The sequence below is a fragment of the Lissotriton helveticus genome, chromosome 8, assembly GCF_964261635.1.
Source record: "Lissotriton helveticus chromosome 8, aLisHel1.1, whole genome shotgun sequence".
Classification (NCBI taxonomy): domain Eukaryota; kingdom Metazoa; phylum Chordata; class Amphibia; order Caudata; family Salamandridae; genus Lissotriton; species Lissotriton helveticus.
This window is the reverse complement of record NC_136069.1, coordinates 1526668327-1526691894: the sequence shown is the minus strand read 5'-3', so window position 1 is coordinate 1526691894 and position 23568 is coordinate 1526668327. Positions and strand designations below refer to the sequence as shown.

General features: G+C 43.4%; 1 protein-coding gene across 1 annotated transcript in view; it reads right to left on the bottom strand.

Annotated features, from left to right (window-relative positions):
- GDPD4 (glycerophosphodiester phosphodiesterase domain containing 4) overlaps positions 1 to 23568 on the bottom strand; it is a 371535-nt gene that overhangs the window by 22222 nt on the left and 325745 nt on the right. The window contains exons 11-12 of the mRNA XM_078658510.1: positions 20711 to 20932; positions 13222 to 13379 (exon numbers count right to left, since the gene is read on the bottom strand). Of these exons, the coding sequence (XP_078514636.1) occupies positions 13222 to 13379; positions 20711 to 20932 (380 nt within the window). The remainder of the gene's footprint in view (positions 1 to 13221; positions 13380 to 20710; positions 20933 to 23568) is intronic.

Sequence of the window (23568 nt, the reverse complement as noted above, 5' to 3'; positions counted from 1 at the left end):
ATAATCATTAAAAGAAAAACAATAGCAATGGTTTCCGCACACTTCTAGGACTTCAACAAGTTACTAAAGGATGGCAAACAGTAATGAAAAGCTTCTGGTAAAGAGGAAAATCCAGAGGATTAAGCTTGTGCACAAGCAATCCCAGATCAACGGGGAAGTTTTCAGGGCTTTCTTAAATGCTATGTGTGAAACTATCATTCTAAGCTGCAAAGGCTTGCATAGTCTAGGACCTTCCAGCCGGAAAGGTCCCCACCACCATTCCAAACTAAAACTAAAACTTCGGAGCCACAACTTAAATACATGCTATTAAATGATAACACAGGGGGTGGGAGCAGGCCGCTGACACGTCCAGTGTGTTTACCTCTAGCATCTTGGTTCATGTAGTTCGTGTTTCTCGCTCAGTTCTCAGTTCATAGCCAGTGCTCGCATCATTATTTCAAAGCGCATCCCTAGACACGTGTTTCTGGATTATTCCTTCGTCAGTAGGGAAAATATTAACAGGTTTCTGGACATGCTGCCGTCATCTATCAGGATAAGTTCCGCTCTCAGCATGCAGGCACTGCTCCCGAGCTCGTCAGCTCGGCGGCTTGCAGAAGCCATTTATAACAACACAGGGGGTGGGATCAGGCCGCTGACACGTCCAGCGTGTTTACCTCTAGCATCTTGGTTCATGTAGTTTGTGTTTCTCGCTCAGTTCTCAGTTCATAGCCAGTGCTCGCATCATTATTTCAAAGCTCATCCCTAGACACGTGTTTCTGGATTATTCCTTCGTCAGTAGGGAAAATATTAACAGGTTTCTGGACATGCTGCCGTCATCTATCAGGATAATTTCCGCTCTCAGCATGCAGGCACTGCTCCCGAGCTTGTCAGCTCGGTGGCTTGCAGAAGTCATTTATAACACAGGGGGTGGGAGCAGGCCGCTGACACGTCCAGCGTGTTTACCTCTAGCATCTTGGTTCATGTAGTTCGTGTTTCTCGCTCAGTTCTCAGTTCATAGCCAGTGCTCGCATCATTATTTCAAAGCGCATCCCTAGACACGTGTTTCTGGATTATTCCACGCTGGACGTGTCAGCGGCCTGCTCCCACCCCCTGTGTTGGTATAAATGGCTTCTACAAGCCGCCGAGCTGACGAGCTCGGGAGCAGTGCCTGCATGCTGAGAGCGGAACTTATCCTGATAGATGACGGCAGCATGTCCAGAAACCTGTTAATATTTTCCCTACTGACGAAGGAATGATCCAGAAACACGTGTCTAGGGATGCGCTTTAAAATAATGATGCGAGCACTGGCTATGAACTGAGAACTGAGCGAGCAACACGAACTACATGAACCAAGATGCTAGAGGTAAACACGCTGGACGTGTCAGCGGCCTGCTCCCACCCCCTGTGTTATTATAAATGGCTTCTACAAGCCGCCGAGCTGACGAGCTCGGGAGCAGTGCCTGCATGCTGAGAGCGGAACATAACCTGATAGATGACGGCAGCATGTCCAGAAACCTGTTAATATTTTCCCTACTGACGAAGGAATAATCCAGAAACACGTGTCTAGGGATGCGCTTTGAAATAATGATGCGAGCACTGGCTAGGAACTGAGAACTGAGCGAGAAACACGAACTACATGAACCAAGATGCTAGAGGTAAACACGCTGGACGTGTCAGCAGCCTGCTCCCACCCCCTGTGATGCTATTAAATGATGTATAACACAATATATAGCCTAATTACAAACTGTTCACTGCATGTCAAATTCAGGAAGGATTGTATTTTTTTGTTTAAGTTTCCCATAAACTTATATATCGAATAGGGTAATATTGTTAGGAATTGCATGGGTCTATTCAGGGCAACAGTGGGCTGCACATATATGAAAATTTTTCTGAAAATGGAAGGACACAAAGATGGGAGTAGGGGCTTGGTGGAGGCGGAAAAGGCCAACACCAGCATAATTGTACATTATCATTTGAGAAGAACTATACCATCAACTCCACATTTGTGTATCATGAGCCAAATTACATGAACAAAAAGTGCTTGATAACACCAAATCAAGGGAGACTATCTTATTCAGCAGGCAAATGATAAGACATGGAATAGGGATCCGGGATGAACTGAGGCAGTGCTCTACTGAGACTCACTGTGGCATCCCATTTGGGTCTTCTGCATCAAAGAATATTAATGAACATGAATAGGAAATAGGAAAAATATTTTCAGTCCAGTGCTTTCAGGAGTGGCTGAGTAATTTGAGAGGCCACATTTAGAAATTTAAAGTGACTTTGCACAGTGTCTCAGAGAGCGATCATTTCAAGTGTTAAAAGGCAGAAACGTGACTTCTGGTTTGTTTCCTAGGTAGTTAAAAATGCCCTGGTTATATACCGGTAATCTTCATTACTCTGAGTTCAAGTCTTCCCCAATAAGGTCCTCGCATGTGAGATTTAATCTTCATCCTGCAGAACCTGTTACCTACCCGACCAGAAAATAGTTCCTCCAACATGGCTGCCAGTACCCAGAAAGTTGTAGAAAAAGGAAAAACAACCTCGTCACTTCTTGTAACTTATACAAGCAACATTCTTACACAACAAAAATGAAATATAATTAATCTCCAGGAGGGATGGGTGTGTGGGTGGGATTGAGGACTGTATTGGGGGAGAATTGGACTCGGAGAAACGAAGATTAACGGTAAGTAGCAGGGGCACTATCTCCTTGTCCATCTTCAACAATCCACTCCTCACTTGCAAGATATTACCCAAACATAACTGGTTGATTATATTTTAGCATGGCAATACCAGAAGACAAACACTATATATGTATGCAACCTGATATTTAATAAAGGATAACTTCTCCTTTAAAAACAAAAAAAAAGCCTCACTGTAAAGTCTACATTACATCTCTGAAACATATGATCTCACAAAGTAGTGGAAAACCCTTCACCCAGTTGAAATAGATAGTGTGAAAGGAAAGTATGCAGAGACTACCATGTCGCTGCACAACAGATGTCCCTCAATGAAGCCCTTTGTTGACCTCCCTTCACGATTATGGTGGACTTAATCCATTTAATTGAAATGGCTGTGGAAAGTTGTGAACCCTTATTAGGGATTTGAAAAGTCACAAAGAGTCTACCTTTCGAAAAGAAGACGCGTTGTCTAAGTAAACTGAAAGAGCCCTATGGACATCTAAAGTATAAAGCTGATCTTCCTCAGCTAAGGAGGAAGTCTGATGAAACACTGGGAGAATGTCTTGTGATCGATGCAAAGAGAATGATGTTTTTGGAAAAGGCGACACTGAGGCAAATCTCCACTTTATCAGTAGGAAAGCCAATGATGAGAGAAACCACATCCAGAGCCCCTAATTCACCAACTCTTTATCCTGAAACAAGTGCCACCAAAAACACCACCTTCTGTGACCTGTTATGCAGTCAACTGATCCCATATAATGGAAACTGCCAATCCCAAAAGAAAACAATCTTGTAACAAAATCCCGTATTTTTACCAGTTCCCAAAGAGTCAGACATAAACCCTTTGACAGACACCATTATTCAAACTTTCACCAATGGCGGATGTATGATTTTCGAGTGGAGGAAGGGTAAGACTTCTGGATAGGGTCTGCCACTTCAGAAGAACAACCCTGTTCTAAGAGAATCATCCGCTCATCATCCAAATCCCAAGATTCAGTCGGCTGTCTAACTTCTGGGAGAGGATTTACTGGCTCTGGAGCTGTAGAGGAAAGACTCATTAAGGGGAGATTATCAGTTGGGGCAGTAAGGGGAACCAAGGTATCCTTGACCACCCAGGGACTACCGATAGAACCCTGGCCTGGTCCTCTCAGATCTTCTACAAGACTCGAGGAGTCAATGAAAATAATGGGAAGCATTATAGAAGACCCTGCAGCCATTTCTTTGAGAACACATCTATTGCATAGGGTATCAGGGATGGAACTAAGGAGTAGAACAGGGGCAGAAGGGAATCCTCTTCTGTGACAAAGCGTTCTAGCCACTGGAGACCAAATAAGTGATATATCTCATGAATACCGGTGGAGTGAGACAAAGGGATATTGAATAGGGAAATGGCCTGCAGAGTTGGTGGGCAGGCCACTATCTCTCCCCTGAAGACACACTGCCTTCAGAGAGTGGAGACTGAGTTCAGACCAAAAACAAATCTCTGTGGCAATAAGATAGAGAGATCGAACCACCCCCCCTTGCCGATTCATGTAGGGTTTCACCACCTGGTTATCTGTCTGAATGCAGACAGACAGATGATTGATTGGGAGAAGAAAAAATAATAGAGCAACTCTCACCACTGCCAATTCGATGAGCAATGGGACACACAACAAAGGAGCCAAGAGCTTTGTAAAAACCTATGGGCCAAAGTCAATCCAAAACGAAGGACTCGAAACTGGCAATGAAGGGTTCCTACTGTAAACCATAGAACATTCAGGTGTTCTGGGAATATTGGTACATGTAGATATACATCCAGCATATCTAGAAATGTTGAATAATCTCCTAAATTCAACAATGGAAATATGCTTTGTAACATGATCATTTTGAAAGTACAATGGTTTAGATGCTTGTTGAGGCCTTTGATGTTCAGGACTGGATGAAGATCTGCAGTGGATTTTTGTCCTAGGAATAGAATTGAGTAATAGTCTTGACCCAGTTTTTGGGGAAATACTGGAATTGTGGCTGACTTGTGCAATAACTTGCGGATTCCATCCAGCAGAACCTGCTGCTTCTGTGGACCTTTTAGCAAAAGGAGTAGGATTGTAGCATAAGGAAAGAATCTCCACTAACTCAAAATGTTCACCACTCTTACTGCCCACAGATCTGAAGCTGATTGATTCCAAATGTATTTCAAATAAAGCAGCTGTCCCCCCACTGGAAAGTCCTGTTGATAGTAATGCTTTTGGGGGGCTGGAGTTGACAGCGGAAGGTTGGACCATGCTTTTTTGGGATTGTCAGCCCCCTAGCCACGAACCCTTCCTCAAAAGGGCTGCGGCACCCCTTTAGAACTCGTAGGCAGAAAAGCTCTCTTGTAGGCAAGGCCTTTACCCCGGAGAAGGACTTGACTGACACTACAAGCTTTTTATTCTCAACTGTCTTTTTTTATCATATGTTCCAATTGTTGGATGAAGAGCCTTGAATCATCAAAGGGCAACTTAATTAACACCGATTTCTGCAATGTATCAGCCCTTATCCACAGATGATGACAAGCAGAAATGGCTGCCCTTGAAGCTACGGCTGAAGCACACAGATTATCAAATGACCAATCCGATAAAAACACAAAGCTTCTGCCCCCTGAGGCTAAGGAAGGATGTACAGTCCAAAACTTCAGCCATGCTGTCAGCTAAAGTTTCAAAATAATTAAAAAACGACTGTGCGTAGGTTGTGTACATGTTTACTTGTACTGTTTAACTGGAGGCAACTTTTGATCTCTTTACCGCACTTTCAACTTTCTTGTCAACAGAATTGGGGGCTAATGCATCCTCAGATATGGTGTTGCCCTGAGACGAAAGGCTTCCATAAGATTTCCCACTTTTAGCATAGCTGGAAATTCATCTGAGAATTTATGTATTTGGTATCATTTGGGCAAAAACTGTGGAAAGGTGGACTTTCCAATATCTTTAATTCGTGTGCCAGGACCCGTCAGATAGCTGCATGCAATGGAACAGACTCCAGTTCTGGTTTCAGGTATTGTGATAATAAAGCATTATCCCGATTCAGAAAAGGGGTTGGTGATGAACAGAGTGTCTGAATTAAGCAGACCACTCTTACCCAGTCCAAAGATCAGGGCTTGATCCATCACCGTTATTTAGCTCACTGCCCCATCCCAGCTCAGAACCTGGCTATATGCAAATTAGTCTGTCCCTGGCCCAGTGCATCATGGGAACAGGGCAGACCAAACTACCAAGCCAATTCTTCACCAGAAAGGAGACAAGCTACCGGGGACCGGTTTCTGGCATTTCAGCCTCGTCGGCCCGGCTTGCTTGAATCCTGATGGAGCAGTGAGCAAGGGACTCATGTCTGAGTATACCCTGCCACACCTATAGTGGCCAAAAACGATTCAGAAAAGGGGGTGGTGATGAACAGAGTGTCTGAATTAAGCAGACCACTCTTACCCAGTCCAAAGATCAGGGCTTGATCCATCACCGTTATTTAGCTCACTGCCCCATCCCAGCTCAGACCCTGGCTATATGCAAATTAGTCTGTCCCTGGCCCAGTGCATCATGGGAACAGGGCAGACCAAACTACCAAGCCAATTCTTCACCAGAAAGGAGACAAGCTACCGGGGACCGGTTTCTGGCATTTCAGCCTCGTTGGCCCGGCTTGCTTGAATCCTGATGGAGCAGTGAGCAAGGGACTCATGTCTGAGTATACCCTGCCACACCTATAGTGGCCAAAAACGATTCAGAAAAGGGGGTGGTGATGAACAGAGTGTCTGAATTAAGCAGACCACTCTTACCCAGTCCAAAGATCAGGGCTTGATCCATCACCGTTATTTAGCTCACTGCCCCATCCCAGCTCAGAACCTGGCTATATGCAAATTAGTCTGTCCCTGGCCCAGTGCATCATGGGAACAGGGCAGACCAAACTACCAAGCCAATTCTTCACCAGAAAGGAGACAAGCTACCGGGGACCGGTTTCTGGCATTTCAGCCTCGTCGGCCCGGCTTGCTTGAATCCTGATGGAGCAGTGAGCAAGGGACTCATGTCTGAGTATACCCTGCCACACCTATAGTGGCCAAAAACGATTCAGAAAAGGGGGTGGTGATGAACAGAGTGTCTGAATTAAGCAGACCACTCTTACCCAGTCCAAAGATCAGGGCTTGATCCATCACCGTTATTTAGCTCACTGCCCCATCCCAGCTCAGAACCTGGCTATATGCAAATTAGTTTGTCCCTGGCCCAGTGCATCATGGGAACAGGGCAGACCAAACTACCAAGCCAATTCTTCACCAGAAAGGAGACAAGCTACCGGGGACCGGTTTCTGGCATTTCAGCCTCGTCGGCCCGGCTTGCTTGAATCCTGATGGAGCAGTGAGCAAGGGACTCATGTCTGAGTATACCCTGCCACACCTATAGTGGCCAAAAACGATTCAGAAAAGGGGGTGGTGATGAACAGAGTGTCTGAATTAAGCAGACCACTCTTACCCAGTCCAAAGATCAGGGCTTGATCCATCACCGTTATTTAGCTCACTGCCCCATCCCAGCTCAGAACCTAGCTATATGCAAATTAGTCTGTCCCTGGCCCAGTGCATCATGGGAACAGGGCAGACCAAACTACCAAGCCAATTCTTCACCAGAAAGGAGACAAGCTACCGGGGACCGGTTTCTGGCATTTCAGCCTCGTCAGCCCGGCTTGCTTGAATCCTGATGGAGCAGTGAGCAAGGGACTCATGTCTGAGTATACCCTGCCACACCTATAGTGGCCAAAAACGATTCAGAAAAGGGGGTGGTGATGAACAGAGTGTCTGAATTAAGCAGACCACTCTTACCCAGTCCAAAGATCAGGGCTTGATCCATCACCGTTATTTAGCTCACTGCCCCATCCCAGCTCAGAACCTGGCTATATGCAAATTAGTCTGTCCCTGGCCCAGGGCATCATGGGAACAGGGCAGACCAAACTACCAAGCCAATTCTTCACCAGAAAGGAGACAAGCTACCGGGGACCGGTTTCTGGCATTTCAGCCTCGTCGGCCCGGCTTGCTTGAATCCTGATGGAGCAGTGAGCAAGGGACTCATGTCTGAGTATACCCTGCCACACCTATAGTGGCCAAAAACGATTCAGAAAAGGGGGTGGTGATGAACAGAGTGTCTGAATTAAGCAGACCACTCTTACCCAGTCCAAAGATCAGGGCTTGATCCATCACCGTTATTTAGCTCACTGCCCCATCCCAGCTCAGAACCTGGCTATATGCAAATTAGTCTGTCCCTGGCCCAGTGCATCATGGGAACAGGGCAGAACAAACTACCAAGCCAATTCTTCACCAGAAAGGAGACAAGCTACCGGGGACCGGTTTCTGGCATTTCAGCCTCGTCGGCCCGGCTTGCTTGAATCCTGATGGAGCAGTGAGCAAGGGACTCATGTCTGAGTATACCCTGCCACACCTATAGTGGCCAAAAACGATTCAGAAAAGGGGGTGGTGATGAACAGAGTGTCTGAATTAAGCAGACCACTCTTACCCAGTCCAAAGATCAGGGCTTGATCCATCACCGTTATTTAGCTCACTGCCCCATCCCAGCTCAGAACCTGGCTATATGCAAATTAGTCTGTCCCTGGCCCAGTGCATCATGGGAACAGGGCAGACCAAACTACCAAGCCAATTCTTCACCAGAAAGGAGACAAGCTACCGGGGACCGGTTTCTGGCATTTCAGCCTCGTCGGCCCGGCTTGCTTGAATCCTGATGGAGCAGTGAGCAAGGGACTCATGTCTGAGTATACCCTGCCACACCTATAGTGGCCAAAAACGATTCAGAAAAGGGGGTGGTGATGAACAGAGTGTCTGAATTAAGCAGACCACTCTTACCCAGTCCAAAGATCAGGGCTTGATCCATCACCGTTATTTAGCTCACTGCCCCATCCCAGCTCAGAACCTGGCTATATGCAAATTAGTCTGTCCCTGGCCCAGTGCATCATGGGAACAGGGCAGACCAAACTACCAAGCCAATTCTTCACCAGAAATGAGACAAGCTACCGGGGACCGGTTTCTGGCATTTCAGCCTCGTCGGCCCGGCTTGCTTGAATCCTGATGGAGCAGTGAGCAAGGGACTCATGTCTGAGTATACCCTGCCACACCTATAGTGGCCAAAAACGATTCAGAAAAGGGGGTGGTGATGAACAGAGTGTCTGAATTAAGCAGACCACTCTTACCCAGTCCAAAGATCAGGGCTTGATCCATCACCGTTATTTAGCTCACTGCCCCATCCCAGCTCAGAACCTGGCTATATGCAAATTAGTCTGTCCCTGGCCCAGTGCATCATGGGAACAGGGCAGACCAAACTACCAAGCCAATTCTTCACCAGAAAGGAGACAAGCTACCGGGGACCGGTTTCTGGCATTTCAGCCTCGTCGGCCCGGCTTGCTTGAATCCTGATGGAGCAGTGAGCAAGGGACTCATGTCTGAGTATACCCTGCCACACCTATAGTGGCCAAAAACGATTCAGAAAAGGGGGTGGTGATGAACAGAGTGTCTGAATTAAGCAGACCACTCTTACCCAGTCCAAAGATCAGGGCTTGATCCATCACCGTTATTTAGCTCACTGCCCCATCCCAGCTCAGAACCTGGCTATATGCAAATTAGTCTGTCCCTGGCCCAGTGCATCATGGGAACAGGGCAGACCAAACTACCAAGCCAATTCTTCACCAGAAAGGAGACAAGCTACCGGGGACCGGTTTCTGGCATTTCAGCCTCGTCGGCCCGGCTTGCTTGAATCCTGATGGAGCAGTGAGCAAGGGACTCATGTCTGAGTATACCCTGCCACACCTATAGTGGCCAAAAACGATTCAGAAAAGGGGGTGGTGATGAACAGAGTGTCTGAATTAAGCAGACCACTCTTACCCAGTCCAAAGATCAGGGCTTGATCCATCACCGTTATTTAGCTCACTGCCCCATCCCAGCTCAGAACCTGGCTATATATATATATATAATAAAGCATTATCAGCAGAGGGTAGATTGCGATTATTTGCAAATGCTGGAGCACATTTCTATTCTATTCTTCAGAACTTATAAAGTGCATGGCTACCCGGATCGGGCTTCCCAGCGCTACATTTGAAAGGTCGGTCTCATAAATGAGGCGACCTCTTTTCACCTCCTCCATATCAGCTGCAGGATCATCACCATCTTGTATCCTGCAAATCTTTTATGGTGAAAGGCCCTCTAGGGCTCTCAGGCAGCCTCCAGTGCCATTTCAATCATCTGTTGAATGAAGAACATAGATGGAGCCTGTGAAGAAGATCCAGGTGCCTATTTTATTGCCTCCTCCACAGTAAGGAAGGAACAGCCCAGATAAGGAGAGAGACAGCTCTAAAATTGTACCCAAAATGTCAACCAACAAGCACATGTGGCAGTTCCCGCAGCAACCGGGAGAAGAATGAAACTGAAGCTTCCTGTTTTGGCTGGTTTGTTAGCAACCTGCACTCTTGCTGCAACACTCACAGGAGACTGAGCCGAACGCGCCATTTTAGGAAGGCCGTCCGTTGAGTAGTGAATCCTACACAATTACTGCTTAGTGCTGTAGGTTTAAATGCCAGAATATAATGCCCCCAAGAGGGATTATTACATATTAAATTGACATGTGTCTGACTTGAAGCAATGTTGCAGCAAGTGCAGGTCTGGCATCTTGACTGGCTTATGTGCCGTCTGCTATAGCATGGTGTCCGGATATAAATCTTTAGAAAGCGACTAAAGCAAGCCATTGAATACGAAATAACCTAATTTGAAGAAAGGAAGTGAGAAACATACATCATAAAACAACACAAAACTTATCAGCATCAGCTAAGGAGTCAGGTTTGCAGAAAAGAAAAAACAGTAAGTGATGTGGTAGTTCCTCCCTTTTCTACTGCCTTCTGGATACCGGCAGCCATGATGGAGGAAATTTTTTCTGGGCGGCTAGGGAACAGGTTCTCCAAGATGCAGATAAAATCTTGCATGTGAGGATAGTATCGGGGAAGATTCACGAGGAAGTAAGGGAATTGGGTTGTAGGTCAGTATAAGATGAACAGATGTAGTGCTTCCTAAAGTGGAAGAGGCACAGCAGCCAAGCAAGGGAAGGCATTTTAAGGTTACAAACCAAAACTAAAAAATTAAAGATCCCATTATCAGGTGGGTGGAAGGGGCAAGGGTGCATTTAGTGGTGTTTCTTAATAACAAGAAACAGATGTAATTCTCCGAAGGTGATGGCTGCCAAGATCACAGAGTTATAACACCAGATGGAAGGATTTGGGATGTGAAGCAGGTATCTATACGTAGTTGCTCTTGTTCTGTGAGCAACTAGGATTAGAAAGTGAGTCTGTGGGAATAAAGGATTGAAAAGGAGAGTCTGGATTAAGAATGTCCTTGAAGTTGGATGCTTTTGTGTTGAATTTACACATACTGTTTTCTTGTTGTTTTGTGTTTTTCTGCAGTAGAGATGCATGTAGAACTGTGTTTACTCTTTGTAATTTGATTCTAAATATGACACCCACACCATGTGAGAATACTTCCATAGTGTCAGGGCTATTAGTTTTATTTTCAAATACAAACTCCTGCTTTGGGAGTTTGCTTTTGAAAAACAAAAAAACGTGCTGAGTGGCCCTATGAAATATGGCAGTCACTCAGCCAAGGTACAGTGCCCTCAGAGAAGCCACCATGGCAGTGACTTCTCTGAAGGCGCAGAGATCTCTGCCGGGTAGGTGGAGATCTATAAATATGGTAGGCTTTAGTCTGCCCGAGCACCAACTACAACCCTACACTACCTTGTCTGAATGGAGTATGACCTGCTGGACATTACGTTACCAGTAAAGTTCATAAGGATGCCGATACAAGAGATGTCCTAGGGGTAGACTCTTTAAGCAGGCTCACCCAAGGTGCTAACCTCTGTTACTCTGGGCACGCCTTCATGAAAAGTGAACTGTGATAGGCACTTACATAAATGTGCATTGGGTAGGCTCCATGATTCTGCACCATATTATTATGTATCAACCGAAGATTTCAATTCAGATTGAAGCAAATAAGCAATAAGGTACACTAGAGAGGAAATAAATACATGAATGTTGTGATCCCAGTGTACAACTAAGGAGTTCATCCGACCAAGAATATCCAACAGGACTAATATAGGGTTGGGTTGCTGTTAGACTGAATGATCTGTTTTGCACAATGCCTGGGAGAGGATGCCAGTGTGAGCTAGAGGGAACTTTTGTACAATTCTCTGGGTAGCATTGTTAAATTCATTATGTCAGACTTTTGATTCTCCTACTTCATTCTATAAAGGGGAAGGTCATTTAGTGAATATTAAAATCACACATTATTAAACATTATTGAACTGGGTTTCACCCTAGAGATATCCTGCGACTGTGGGGGTAGTTTAGGTGAAGTGTCTTCAAGGCAACATAATCCTACTTAGCTTTCTTCTTCCCTCATCTATTCTATCAGCAAGTGCCACAAAATGTAGAATTTGTGAGGAAAACATTGTTCTCTTATTAAACAGAACAGTGCTTTTAATAAGAGATAGTCAAATGGGGTTGGATACATTTTTATGAAGCATGCCTTTTGAGATGTGTCACTACAGTGCCTGCTAATGGGTTATTTTAAAATGTCAATCCCTTTATTCATTTCTACTATGTAAAGACTCCCTTGAAGAAGGGTTGACAAGGACATTTCACTTTAAAACAGGATGCTTTCATCACATGCGCCACTTATTATCTAAGGGGCAGATGTATCAAGCGTTTTTTTTGTCGCAAATGCTGCGAATCGCAAAATAGCAGCGTTTGCGACAAAAAAAACGGGAAATGCGATGTATGAAAAAAATCGCATTGCAAAATTAAGGAATCGCAACATATGCGATTCATTAATTTTGCGCTACCATTTAAGGAATCGCAAAAAGCGATTCCTTAAATGGGATGTAAGAAACAAGAAAGTTTTGCGATTTCACACTAAGAAATCGCAAATTACCACCAACATGTAGTTGGTGGTAATTTGCGAATTCTTTTACAAATGCACTTTTTGCAATTTGTAAAGGTGGCATGTGACGCTCATACATGCCCTTAGGGCATATATGTACGCCATATGCGCACACATGCCAATTTCAGGGGGGTGCAGCAGGGTGTCCTTAAGACCGCCTTGCACCCTTGAAATTATTCTCAACTTGCGATTACAAATTGCGAATCGCAAATTGAGAATCATTTCACATTCATTCCTATGGGCCTCCTGGCCCATAGAAATGAATGGGAAATTATTCCTTAATTGCGATTAGCTATATGCTAATCGCAATTAAGGAATTTTTTAGAAATCGCTAAAAGATAGCGAATTTCTGCATACATACCATTTTGCAATTCTCAAATAGCGATTCCTTAAAAATCGCTATTTGGGAATCGCAAAAGGGTATCTTGATACATCTGGCCCTAAAAGATCAGCTAAGCTAGTATTAAACTTTTAAAACTCATTTAGATTCATACATCTGAACAACGTTACAAATGTGGAAAAGCCCAGTCTTTCTGGAGAAGTCTTCTTAGAAATAAGTGATGTAATATGTGTTGTGCTGCCTACCTGATGTCTTCGCTGGACATTTCACTGTAGTGCAGATTCAGTTTCACTATATTGCTTTTCACAAGCTCTTCGATGGGCGCCTTCTTCCCCAGAGTCTGGTGAAATCCTGGAGCGACTGCAGCCACATCAGCCCGAGCTTCATTGGGAAGCCACAGAACCTATGAGGAAAAATAGTTTAGAATCAGCAATATACCATTAAGAGGTCCGTTTGCATTAACCTCACTCATGCCAGATATTGAAATCGAGGTAGGACTAGCATATGGGGGGAAAAATAAGATATTGCTCGTAACCTATAATCTACAGTCAAGATCCCTGCAAGATATTCAGGTTTACTACTGTGTAAATGACTCTCATTTACATTAGACATCACAGTGGATATCATGAAACTTTGGAAAGGTGTCAACAAGAAATGCACTTTTATCCAAGATGAGGAAGCAAATACTTCCTGGTGCAATGCAAGAGATGCAACAGACCCAAAGCCATGGACCAAATGAACCATCCCAGCAAACAAATCTAAAAAGTAGCTGTCTCTATTTGGGAAAGTTAGCCCTAGAAGCTGGCGCCTACACAATTTCTAATTACTACCTTTTTTCGCTCCTCTTTCACTTCTCAAATTCCTCCCATCTTCTTTGAGTGCACCAAAGGACTACCTTTAGGGGAGAGGATGTAGCCTTACACCTAGAGCGGACGACCGCAAAGCTGGGAACCAGGTTCGACCTCGAAGCTGGGGAACCGCGTTCGAGTCTCGGCAACGACACCCAACATCCTGTGATTCTGGGCATATTACTTAATCTCCCCATGCCTAACAAAAAAAAATGAATGAGTCCGTCCGTAATGAAAATGGTGCACATGTAACGCACTCTGATACCTGATATCCTCGGGTCTAGTTTGTGCTATATAAAACTCTAAAAAAAAAAAAAAAATTAAAAGGACCACTGTATTATATATCTTACGGCCTTTGGATTTAGTAGAAATTAATATTTACAAACTTCATGCCATTATTTTCAATCCTTGATGGCACACAGAATTTGAGGAAAGGTATAATTTCCCTCACAGGGGATCACTGACATTTTGACAAGTGGTCACATTGACAGTGGCTAGTCCATCCCATCTAGCTAAAGGACTCCCTCCTTGTGTCCACACCTCTACTGTCAGATGTCCAGCCCTAGGGTTGCCAGATTGCAGAGAGAGTCCATACATGCCTATATCTGTAATGTTGTTGGCAGTCCAGCCTCATCCCTGAACCCATTATGTTGAACTGCATCAGCGCCCATGACAAGTCTGCCATATTGCAAGGCGGCATTGCTTCATCCCAAATTATGACATTTTGTGGGAAGTTTACACCGATTACAAACAGACTTGTTTATGAGAGTAAATGACCCATTCCTCCATTGTACCTCCTGTGGATTATGTGTGATGTGCACGGTTGTGTTGTTGAAAGAAATAAACACGATATCCCAACTTTTGCAGACATTTCGCAAAATAAATGTGCTGCCATCGGTCATACAGAACGTGGTCTTCCCTACCACCCAGTGCATGGTGTGGAGCGAGTGTCACAAGGTGTTCACCCACTAGCCAGCACCCACCGCCTCACCAAACAAGGTATGGGCGCCATTGGTCGAAAGCCCTAAGCTATTAAAGGATGCCTTATTGCAAAAAGAGCACAGAGGTTTCTCTGGCTTTTGACTCAATGGGCCAAGAGGTTCTGTTAAAGAACAAAGTGTTTCAGCTTTCAGAAGGCACAGGAACGACTAAGCATTAAAGATTTGATTATTACGCTTTCTATTGCCTGGTCTCTGCGCCCAATCAGAATCCATGTTTAGGATACACCATTGCAAAAAGAGCAACAGAGTAGCAGGCAGAGATTTCTCAGTTTAAATACATTTGCTCACACTAGTCCAGGCCCCTTAAGGCCTTACTGGGTGCACCCCAAATCATTCTCCTCCATTTTGTGAGTTGCAGCTTCCTTGTGTCCCAGATTGCAGTGAGCCGAGTCCAGGAAGTGGTAAGGAGGCAGACTAGTGCTGTCTCTTCTCCAAAACAAAAGTTTTTAAAAAAACGACTTTCCCTTTCTTTGATATCTGTCTTTGCCTGTGGTTGTAACAGTTTTAAAATTGTAGTTTTAACCTGCCTGTGATTGGATATTTTATCAACTGTTTTGCGTTTTAAAAGTGTGTTTTTTCCTGCCCATGATTGCTTCCATTTAACGTGTTGAATTGTGGGATTTGCAGTCCAAACTCTGTAGTTTTTCCCTCTCATTGCTGATGACTTTCAGTTTTCCCTCCAAATCTGTGAGCTGTTTAAACTGTGTTTACTAGGCACTGTGCACTTCGTTTTTTGGCCAGTAGAGGGAGTAAAGTTTTATTCAAACAGTATTTTTAGATTTCAAGTTAGTGAGGCCTTTACCTGCAGAAGTCCAAAGTGCGGATTGAGCCTGACTGTCTCCTAGGAGATTCTGAACAGGAAAAGCAGCTTCCAACTCCCTGGCCAGCAAACCTTGTCTGAGGTTGCTGGGACCTTATATGGTCTGATATTGTTTGTTTCATGTGTACATTGATTGGTGGTTGTATCTGATGTTTCCATTGGATTAGGGTTAATGTCCTCATTGGTTGGGTATTTGAGCGTTCTGATTGGTTTCTGGGTCTGTGATTCAATCAATGTAGGGTTAGGACTAGGGCTAGGGTTAGGATTTCTATTGGGAATAGGGACTAGGGTTTCCTGTGTTATTGGGACTAGGGTGGGACTAGGGCTTGGGTTAGACTTTTAATTGGAAGGAGCGTTTAGGGCTTCTGGTGTGATTGGATGCTGGACTGGTTGTGGGACTAAGAGTAGGGTTATGCTTTCTATTGGAAGTAGGGACAAGGGCTTCCTGTGCCATTGGTTGCTTGGACTTGGGGTGTGACTACTGGTAGGGCTAGGGCCTCTATTGTACATAGAGATTAGGGTTTTTGAACTGATTAGGTGCTTGGACTAGGGCTAAGATTAACTGTAAGGTCCTCTTCTCCTATTGGTTCTAGATTTTTAGGGCTATTGTTGTCATTGGATAGTGTTAGGGCTAGGGTTCCCATTGGCTGACGGGGTCACCTGATTACTAGGGCTATAAAAGGCCAGGCTTAGGGCGTCTCAGCCCGGGCGTCGAGGCTAAGGGCAGAGAGGACAAGGGCAGTTGCCTGTTTGGGCCTGTTAAGGGCGGAGAGGACAAGGGCAGTTGCCTGTTTGAGCCTGTTAAGGGCGGAGAGGACAAGGGCAGTTGCCTGTTTGGGCCTGTTCGAGACTGCTCAGGTCCAGGGCCAGAAATGCTGCTCAATATACATACCTCCATTATGCATCTATGTACTTTCAATGTACTTATGGATCTATATATGTACCACTTTCTTCTAATTTAGCATTTCCAATGCACTTCCCTATTTCTCAGCCTATAATTCGCTCAATATATCCTCTACATCCACTCTCTCATGTAACCCCATACCACTGCTATGATCCCCAAAATAACCCTTTCTAGACTCTCTCCTACTCTACCCCTCCTTGCATCATGTAACACCTCTTTTACTATACTACTCCCCCAAAACAAACCTTTCTAAACTCTTCCCTCTTTTCTACCCCTCCCCAACCCTTCTCAATCCATATAACTGACTAACATATCCACCACTAAAATTACTTTTATGTTTCACCATACTAATTCAACACTAATCCTGATGGGTTCCAGAGTAGCGTGCTACTAGCGCTTCAAAACCCCATCATGGGTAGGAAGCGCTATATAAATGCAAACCTCTTTCCCTTCACTATCCCGCCACCTACCCTTCCCTACCCAAATACCTGAATAACAAACCTTTTTTATCTCTATCCTTCTGCTATCATTCCAAATCCAAATAACTGACTAACCTATCCACCACTTAAAATGTACTTGCATGTTTCACTATACTAAATCAACACTAATCCTCTATGGGTCCCGAAGTAGCGTGCTACCCGCCTAAAAAGCGCTTCGACCCTCGCCAGGGGTAGTAAGCGCTATACAAATGCAATTACAATACAATACAATTTTTAATCAGCTAATCTGCCGTGCAGAGACCGTCACAATCTCCTTTACAGCTATAATCTGTTAATAATTGTCTTTTGTTCCTCGGATTTGTCAACAGACGAGTCGACAACCGCTAGAGCGTCTGCACATCGCAGCTTGAAGCTCGCTACTAATTGTCTGTGAATAATAGCTTTAGAACCAATTTTCATAAAAACGAGTTTTACATGAAGGCGCTGTAAAAACAAACAGCACTGCCAGAAGTAGGTTTATTAAATGTTTTCATGCAGGAAACGATTAAAAAAATGTCAATTGTAAACATCAATTTACAACACTTTAAACTCTCAAGGGTTCACTTCCTTGTGTATGTTTAAAATACGTAAACCCAACGCGGTATACAAAACAAGAATGCAGTTCTGGTGCTTATATATGTATATCCTGCAGATGAACAAACAGAATGGCCCTCTCACTGCTCATTATACAATAGGTTTGCCTCAAGTGTTAGAAGATTGGGGTAAAGGTCTGGCGCGTTTTCAGAGCCAATGAATTACTGGGAACGTATAATCTAGCTCTGCTCTCACAGCAACCAGGATCTAAGCGCTTTAGCAGCATAGAATCAAAGTGTCGTCATTGCAGGTGAATAAATGTGGCTTTGACATAAAGGTATGTATGAAGATAGAAATCTCAGATACTGTCCATTGACTGAGAGAGCCATACAGGTTTGACACTGTGTCTATGCTTCAGGCCCAAACCACAGCAGGAATAAGGATGGTAGATGTCATCAGTACCCTCGTGCCAACACTCCAGCATGAGCTGAAAATGTTAGAAGATAGTCAAGATTCCAGAGCCCTAACTGCAGCAAGAACCGGAAGCACACAACTGGAGTGTGAGAGAGAGGATGGGATGGTTTCATAGGAAATCCAAAGAGGAGAAAGAAGTCAAAACTATGTTTTTTAAAAAGAAAAATATATATTGAGTACTGTTCCGTTATTTACTAATTTGAAATGTTTTTAATTCTGTTGATTCAATTTCTTAAGTCACAATTCATGACAGTTGGTGTAGTGTAGCTCCTATTTTCCCAATAGGCTCTGCGCATTGGAATAGTACCTACAGCAGTAAAGGCCTAGGCCAGACGTTAACTAGGTCTACTACTGTCGATACTAGACTTAATTTTTGGGTTTGCCAGCTAAGCTCAGAGTTCGCTAGAAACTTTCTCGAATGTTCAAGGAGGAATTAACTTCCCTGATTAGACAAGAAGGGATTTAGTTTCTGACAACCATAGAACATGACAACTTTGCTCTCCCCTAATCAAGAGTCAATCTCGAGAGTCGTGTGAGCACAAGGCAATTATTTTACTCAGTCAGTACGTGCATTCTTAGTCTCATCAGAATGTAGAGAAAAGGAAGAGACGGGCGTGTTCAATAAAAAGGTGTTATTTATTGATCAGTCTCTTTTCTCATACATGAGAAATGGATCGATATTATTGCAATACTTATAGTTAAGTAAAGTGCATACATTAAAAGCAATAGTATAAAATAATACTGTAAAAACATTGATATGGTTTCTGAGCCATATGATGTTTAAAATGATTAAAATATATTTACATACACATATACATTTTGACTAAACGTGCTCAACTGGTGTTTCTAAATACGCCTACCCCGTGTACCTGACCTAAGTCTAATGCGTGGGCGGGAATAGAAAGTTACAGTTTAAGTTAAGTTTGTTTTTGCCAAGTGAATAACTAAAGAATTCTCTGTGAGGGGTTATTCAGTTCTGTACCTGGAAGTTTAGGATGAATGAGGAATGGTATCTCTTTCTCTGCTCTCGATATTCCAGGCTGCCTGCGAGGGCTGCCCGAAAGCGCCGGTGCTGGGTCTCTCGGCTTGAGATAGCAGCGCGTCTCTCAGCGCGTCAGGAAGGCGGGGCTGCTGCCAGCGGGGTCTGCTTCTGCTCTCGGCTTCGGCAAGTATGGCTGCTCCGTCTTGTCACCACGCGTGTGTTTGCATAGGGCAAGGTCGGCAATATTTATACCTTAAAGGTGCCGAGATTGACGTAAGGATGGACATAGATACGTCAATAAAGATGTCATACGATTTGCTCGTTAGCACATTCTTTACTAAAGTTCTCTGTGAAATCAAAACAATGGCCGCACGGATTTTCCAGGTTGTCATAGGTTTGATTTGTTATGAGAACGTCGTATGCCTTATCAGGGGCTGGAGGAATGTCGCTTGTCTAATTAGATCTCAAGCGTTATGACCTAATCAGATAACACGTTCCTGTGCCGTAGTGTGACTGCGTCAGATAACGGTATCTGCATCATGGGGGTTTTCTTGCCTCATGGGCTGACTGTTAGTTAACTTGATAGTTAGTTTAACCAGAATAGGGTCAGGAATAGGGGGATCGATTCAGAACCTATAGAAATACACGACATTGGGATGCAGACATGGCTTATTAAATCCGGCTGCATCTGAATCATGTATCATGTATGTGTTGAAGGCAGGTGCTGATGACTACCAGAGTGAGGGAATCCAAAGAGAAGCATAGGAGAGGGTCTCAGGAAGGGGCAAAGGGACAGCTGGTAGAGGAACCCGAGTGAACAAAAGTTGGTTCAGAGTTTTCGAAGTAATCAGCGTGAAGCAGTAGAGTGGAATGATCATGGCACTCTAATCTTCCCATATAGCGTTGCCCTAAGCTAATCAAGAGAGTGCCAACATACGAGTCATAAACCATTTATTTCAAGGCTTCCATTGAGGGTGGACGTGCATATAGTATGGCTCGCTAGTAGGAGGAGATGGTTGAGTTAGAGGAGGTAGATGGCAGAAGCAACATGGTAAAATAGGATGCTTAAATTAATCTGAACTACTGGCAATCACACAACCCAGCCCATTATATTTTCTTCCACTGTGCCACTCTAGACAGAGGGTGGCACACATCAGTCTTGGTCCTGCTTCAACAGTTCAGCCTGAACGGCCAGACCAGATCTCCTCCAGCCAGGAACACAAGCAGTCCCAAACTGGTTCTTGCTTAATTAGGCCTGTTCAATGACAAATAGCTGAAGTGCTAAGGTACAGTCATAGTGGAACCCACCTCTGGGCAAACTGATTACACTAGGGTGTCTACTGCTACAACAACAAAGGGATGGCTGGAATGCTTGACCTGCTCTCAGCCGCTCGCATTACACAGGGCCGCATCCTCGTCCATCCTTTTCACCCACTATGTTACTCTAATAGAATGCCACTAAAAAATAGACAAATTTGAGACATCATTGAATCTGCAAACAAACAACAGTGCTTGCCTTCGCTAAAGATACATTATACATAATAGCTTTTGACCAGGTGCTGATGTGTTATATTATTTGATAATGTTTTAAATCCAATCTCATTTTTCATTTGCTTTAAAAAATATTATTTTAAATGTTGCCTAGATGTCCTTCTACATTGGGTGATGTTTAAGTGAGAAATTAAATCTTACCAGATGTGGATCCACTGCGGATTCATTGATGGCCTGCAGGGTTTGTTTAATCCAGGAATCTCGATAAGGATGCATCATGGGGGGCCGATAGAGATCAAATAACACATACTTCCTTGCATGGTGTGCAAGTTTTAAAAAGTCACTCAACTTGTAAATAGATTGATTTATTGCTAATCGTTCATCTTCACTTGACAAAGAGCCCGTGGACAAAAATGGCTTGTCCTAGAAAAACAATAAGAATATTTCACATTTTATGTTAACAAAAACCAATTATCAAATGTAACATTGCATAATTTTTATTCAGACTGACAGAAAAAGTATACACCCCAATTTAAGACATACTCCTTTCTCGAACATGTTCACTACTAAAATTAGAGGAGAAGGCTCTTTACTTTCCAAAAGGGATAAAGGAAGTGATGCTGTAATCAAAGCATGGATAGATTTAGACATGGATGAATATAGGGGCAGAGACATATGCAAGCAGAAATGAACAGTTCCACATTAGAGTTTCTTAATCCCTGACCAAAAATAGCCTCTTCTAAGATTAAAGGATAATGTTAAGTAATATTTATAACATGAGAGAACAAGACATGAAGCTATCATATTGAATGCTCATATCCATTAATCCTTTTTAAAGCGTAGGTAAACAAAGGTAAAATAAAATACATCAAACAAACATATGTGCTACCTAATGCAGCAAGTTAATATCAGAATCACCTAGAAACGTTTCAATAATCAAATGGCAGTACATCTACTATATCTAGTTAACAGGCCTGCAGCTTAGAGAGATATTACCTAGCAGAGTTTTTCACGAATCCCTGCAGAGGGATCTAATGCATCAAAGGACCACTAGGCATATTACTGTTCTTCTAAACTTACACATGCAGAAAATAACTTTTGCAGAAATGTGCATTTGCTCATTTAACGTTTTTAGTCCCTTTTTTCTACACATGGAGAACATTTTTCGATGTAGAGAAAATATGTGCAAAAGATTATGCTGTAGGAGCCTGCCTACAATCTGGTTAGGTTTCGGTTTTCTTTAAGTTTCTCAAAAATTCTCAGGATAATACCTAAACATCCATACAAGGTTTTCAGGCATATTGGAGGCCATCTGCGGAAAGAGTTTTGCAGAAATGTGCATTTGCACATTTAACTTTTTTTTACCTTTTATCCATACCATATTGAAAGCACATTTCCATTTAGATATATTATCTGTAATAGACCCTCAGAAAATATTTTCGAAAAATTTTCAACAAAATTTTTAATATCCTACACCACCTTTTTAATACCTAAATATAAGTGTGCCAACAGAATGTGAAAACCATTGCAAACATTTGTGAATACCAACAAAGGTAACATTTTTAGGGTGTTCATCACATTTCCTAAGACAAAGCACATTCATGTTCCTACTCAAAATCCTTTAGGGGCTATTCAGAAAGGTGACAATGCCCACATTTTAAATAAACCTCAGTAGCTGATTATTCTTTGAGAGACAAGTTTCAGTCAGTTGAATGACATCTTGAGCCAGTAGCTCCAGCAATGTTTAACACAATTTCCTAAACTGGGGCAGATACCATTCTCCAGCAATGGAATTTTAACAAAGAGTTCAGTTGGCACAAAGAGTACACTAAGAATGTATTAGCAATATGAACAAGCTCATCCTGGTACAGCAGATAACACTACTGGAAAAAAGAGCATTTTTAATACTGTTGTTCCAAACTTGAGATGTATCTGCCAACATTAGACTGGAACATTCTACTAACTTCCCTAAGATTCTCAGAGTAGAATGAGTTGAGCTCTGCAAAATTACAGTTTCTACTTGTTAATTTTAAAGCAAATTCATGTACTGTAGTGATGCAACCACGTGATGTAAGCAAGATGGGTCAGTTAGGATTCGTAATTTTGGCCGACATGCTCACAAAGGTAAACCTACACGCTGTACTAACTTGTGAGTTCGAGATGACGTGACCCTTTTGGTTGCTGATGGGCTCTGTAGAACAGTGACATAAGTGTGTGAGTGATAGAATTCATTATGTAGAATGTTCAGTTAACAGTTACACACTGAGGAATAAAGATGTGTAATACCAAGCTCTGTGTGTGGTGTGATCATTTGCATGTACCCGGCTGGGGAAGACGCTCCAACTGGTGATGAGATAGGGGATTACGTACACCCCGCAATCCAAAGAACTGAGAGTGCTCTCCTGGAGAGTTTGCCGTGGTCAAGCAAACAGCTCATCCATGCCACGAGTGCCTCAGTCGAAGTGAAAATTGACAGTTGGCATACGTGGAGTCAAAGAGCTATTAATTTATTTTAGCATTATTTCCTTTGGGATTTTATTTTAATCTCTCTCACCATTATTTTCTATGGGAGAGAACTCAAGACCTGGCTCTTCAACTGAAACCCGCAGCACAGCGCCTAGATACCCTCCGGGGTGATAAGCAGTGCTCTACAAATACTACTTGACTGATTAATTTCATATTGAAATCACTTTTCCATTTCGATATATATTATATGTAATAGACCCTCAGAAAATATCGTTTTATGATTGATTGATTGCATGACCAGTGGTTGACCAGAGTGGTGCGGGACTTACTCTAGCTCTGAGTTAGATTTATTTATAACTGCTTTGGTGCTTTTTTGGTGCTTTTTTGGTTGAAACTAAAGAAGTCCAGATTGTGAACAGGAATGGGCATTCTTTTGCGGGTGGGTGCCTGGCCCTCTCTAAATCTCTTCCTAACCCTCACTTAAATCGTTCTTACTCCTCTCTAAACTTGTCATAAATATTACCCATATTCCTGCTATTCCCCCGTGCCTCCCACATTTTCTATTAAAATGTATACCTATATGTTCACTGTTG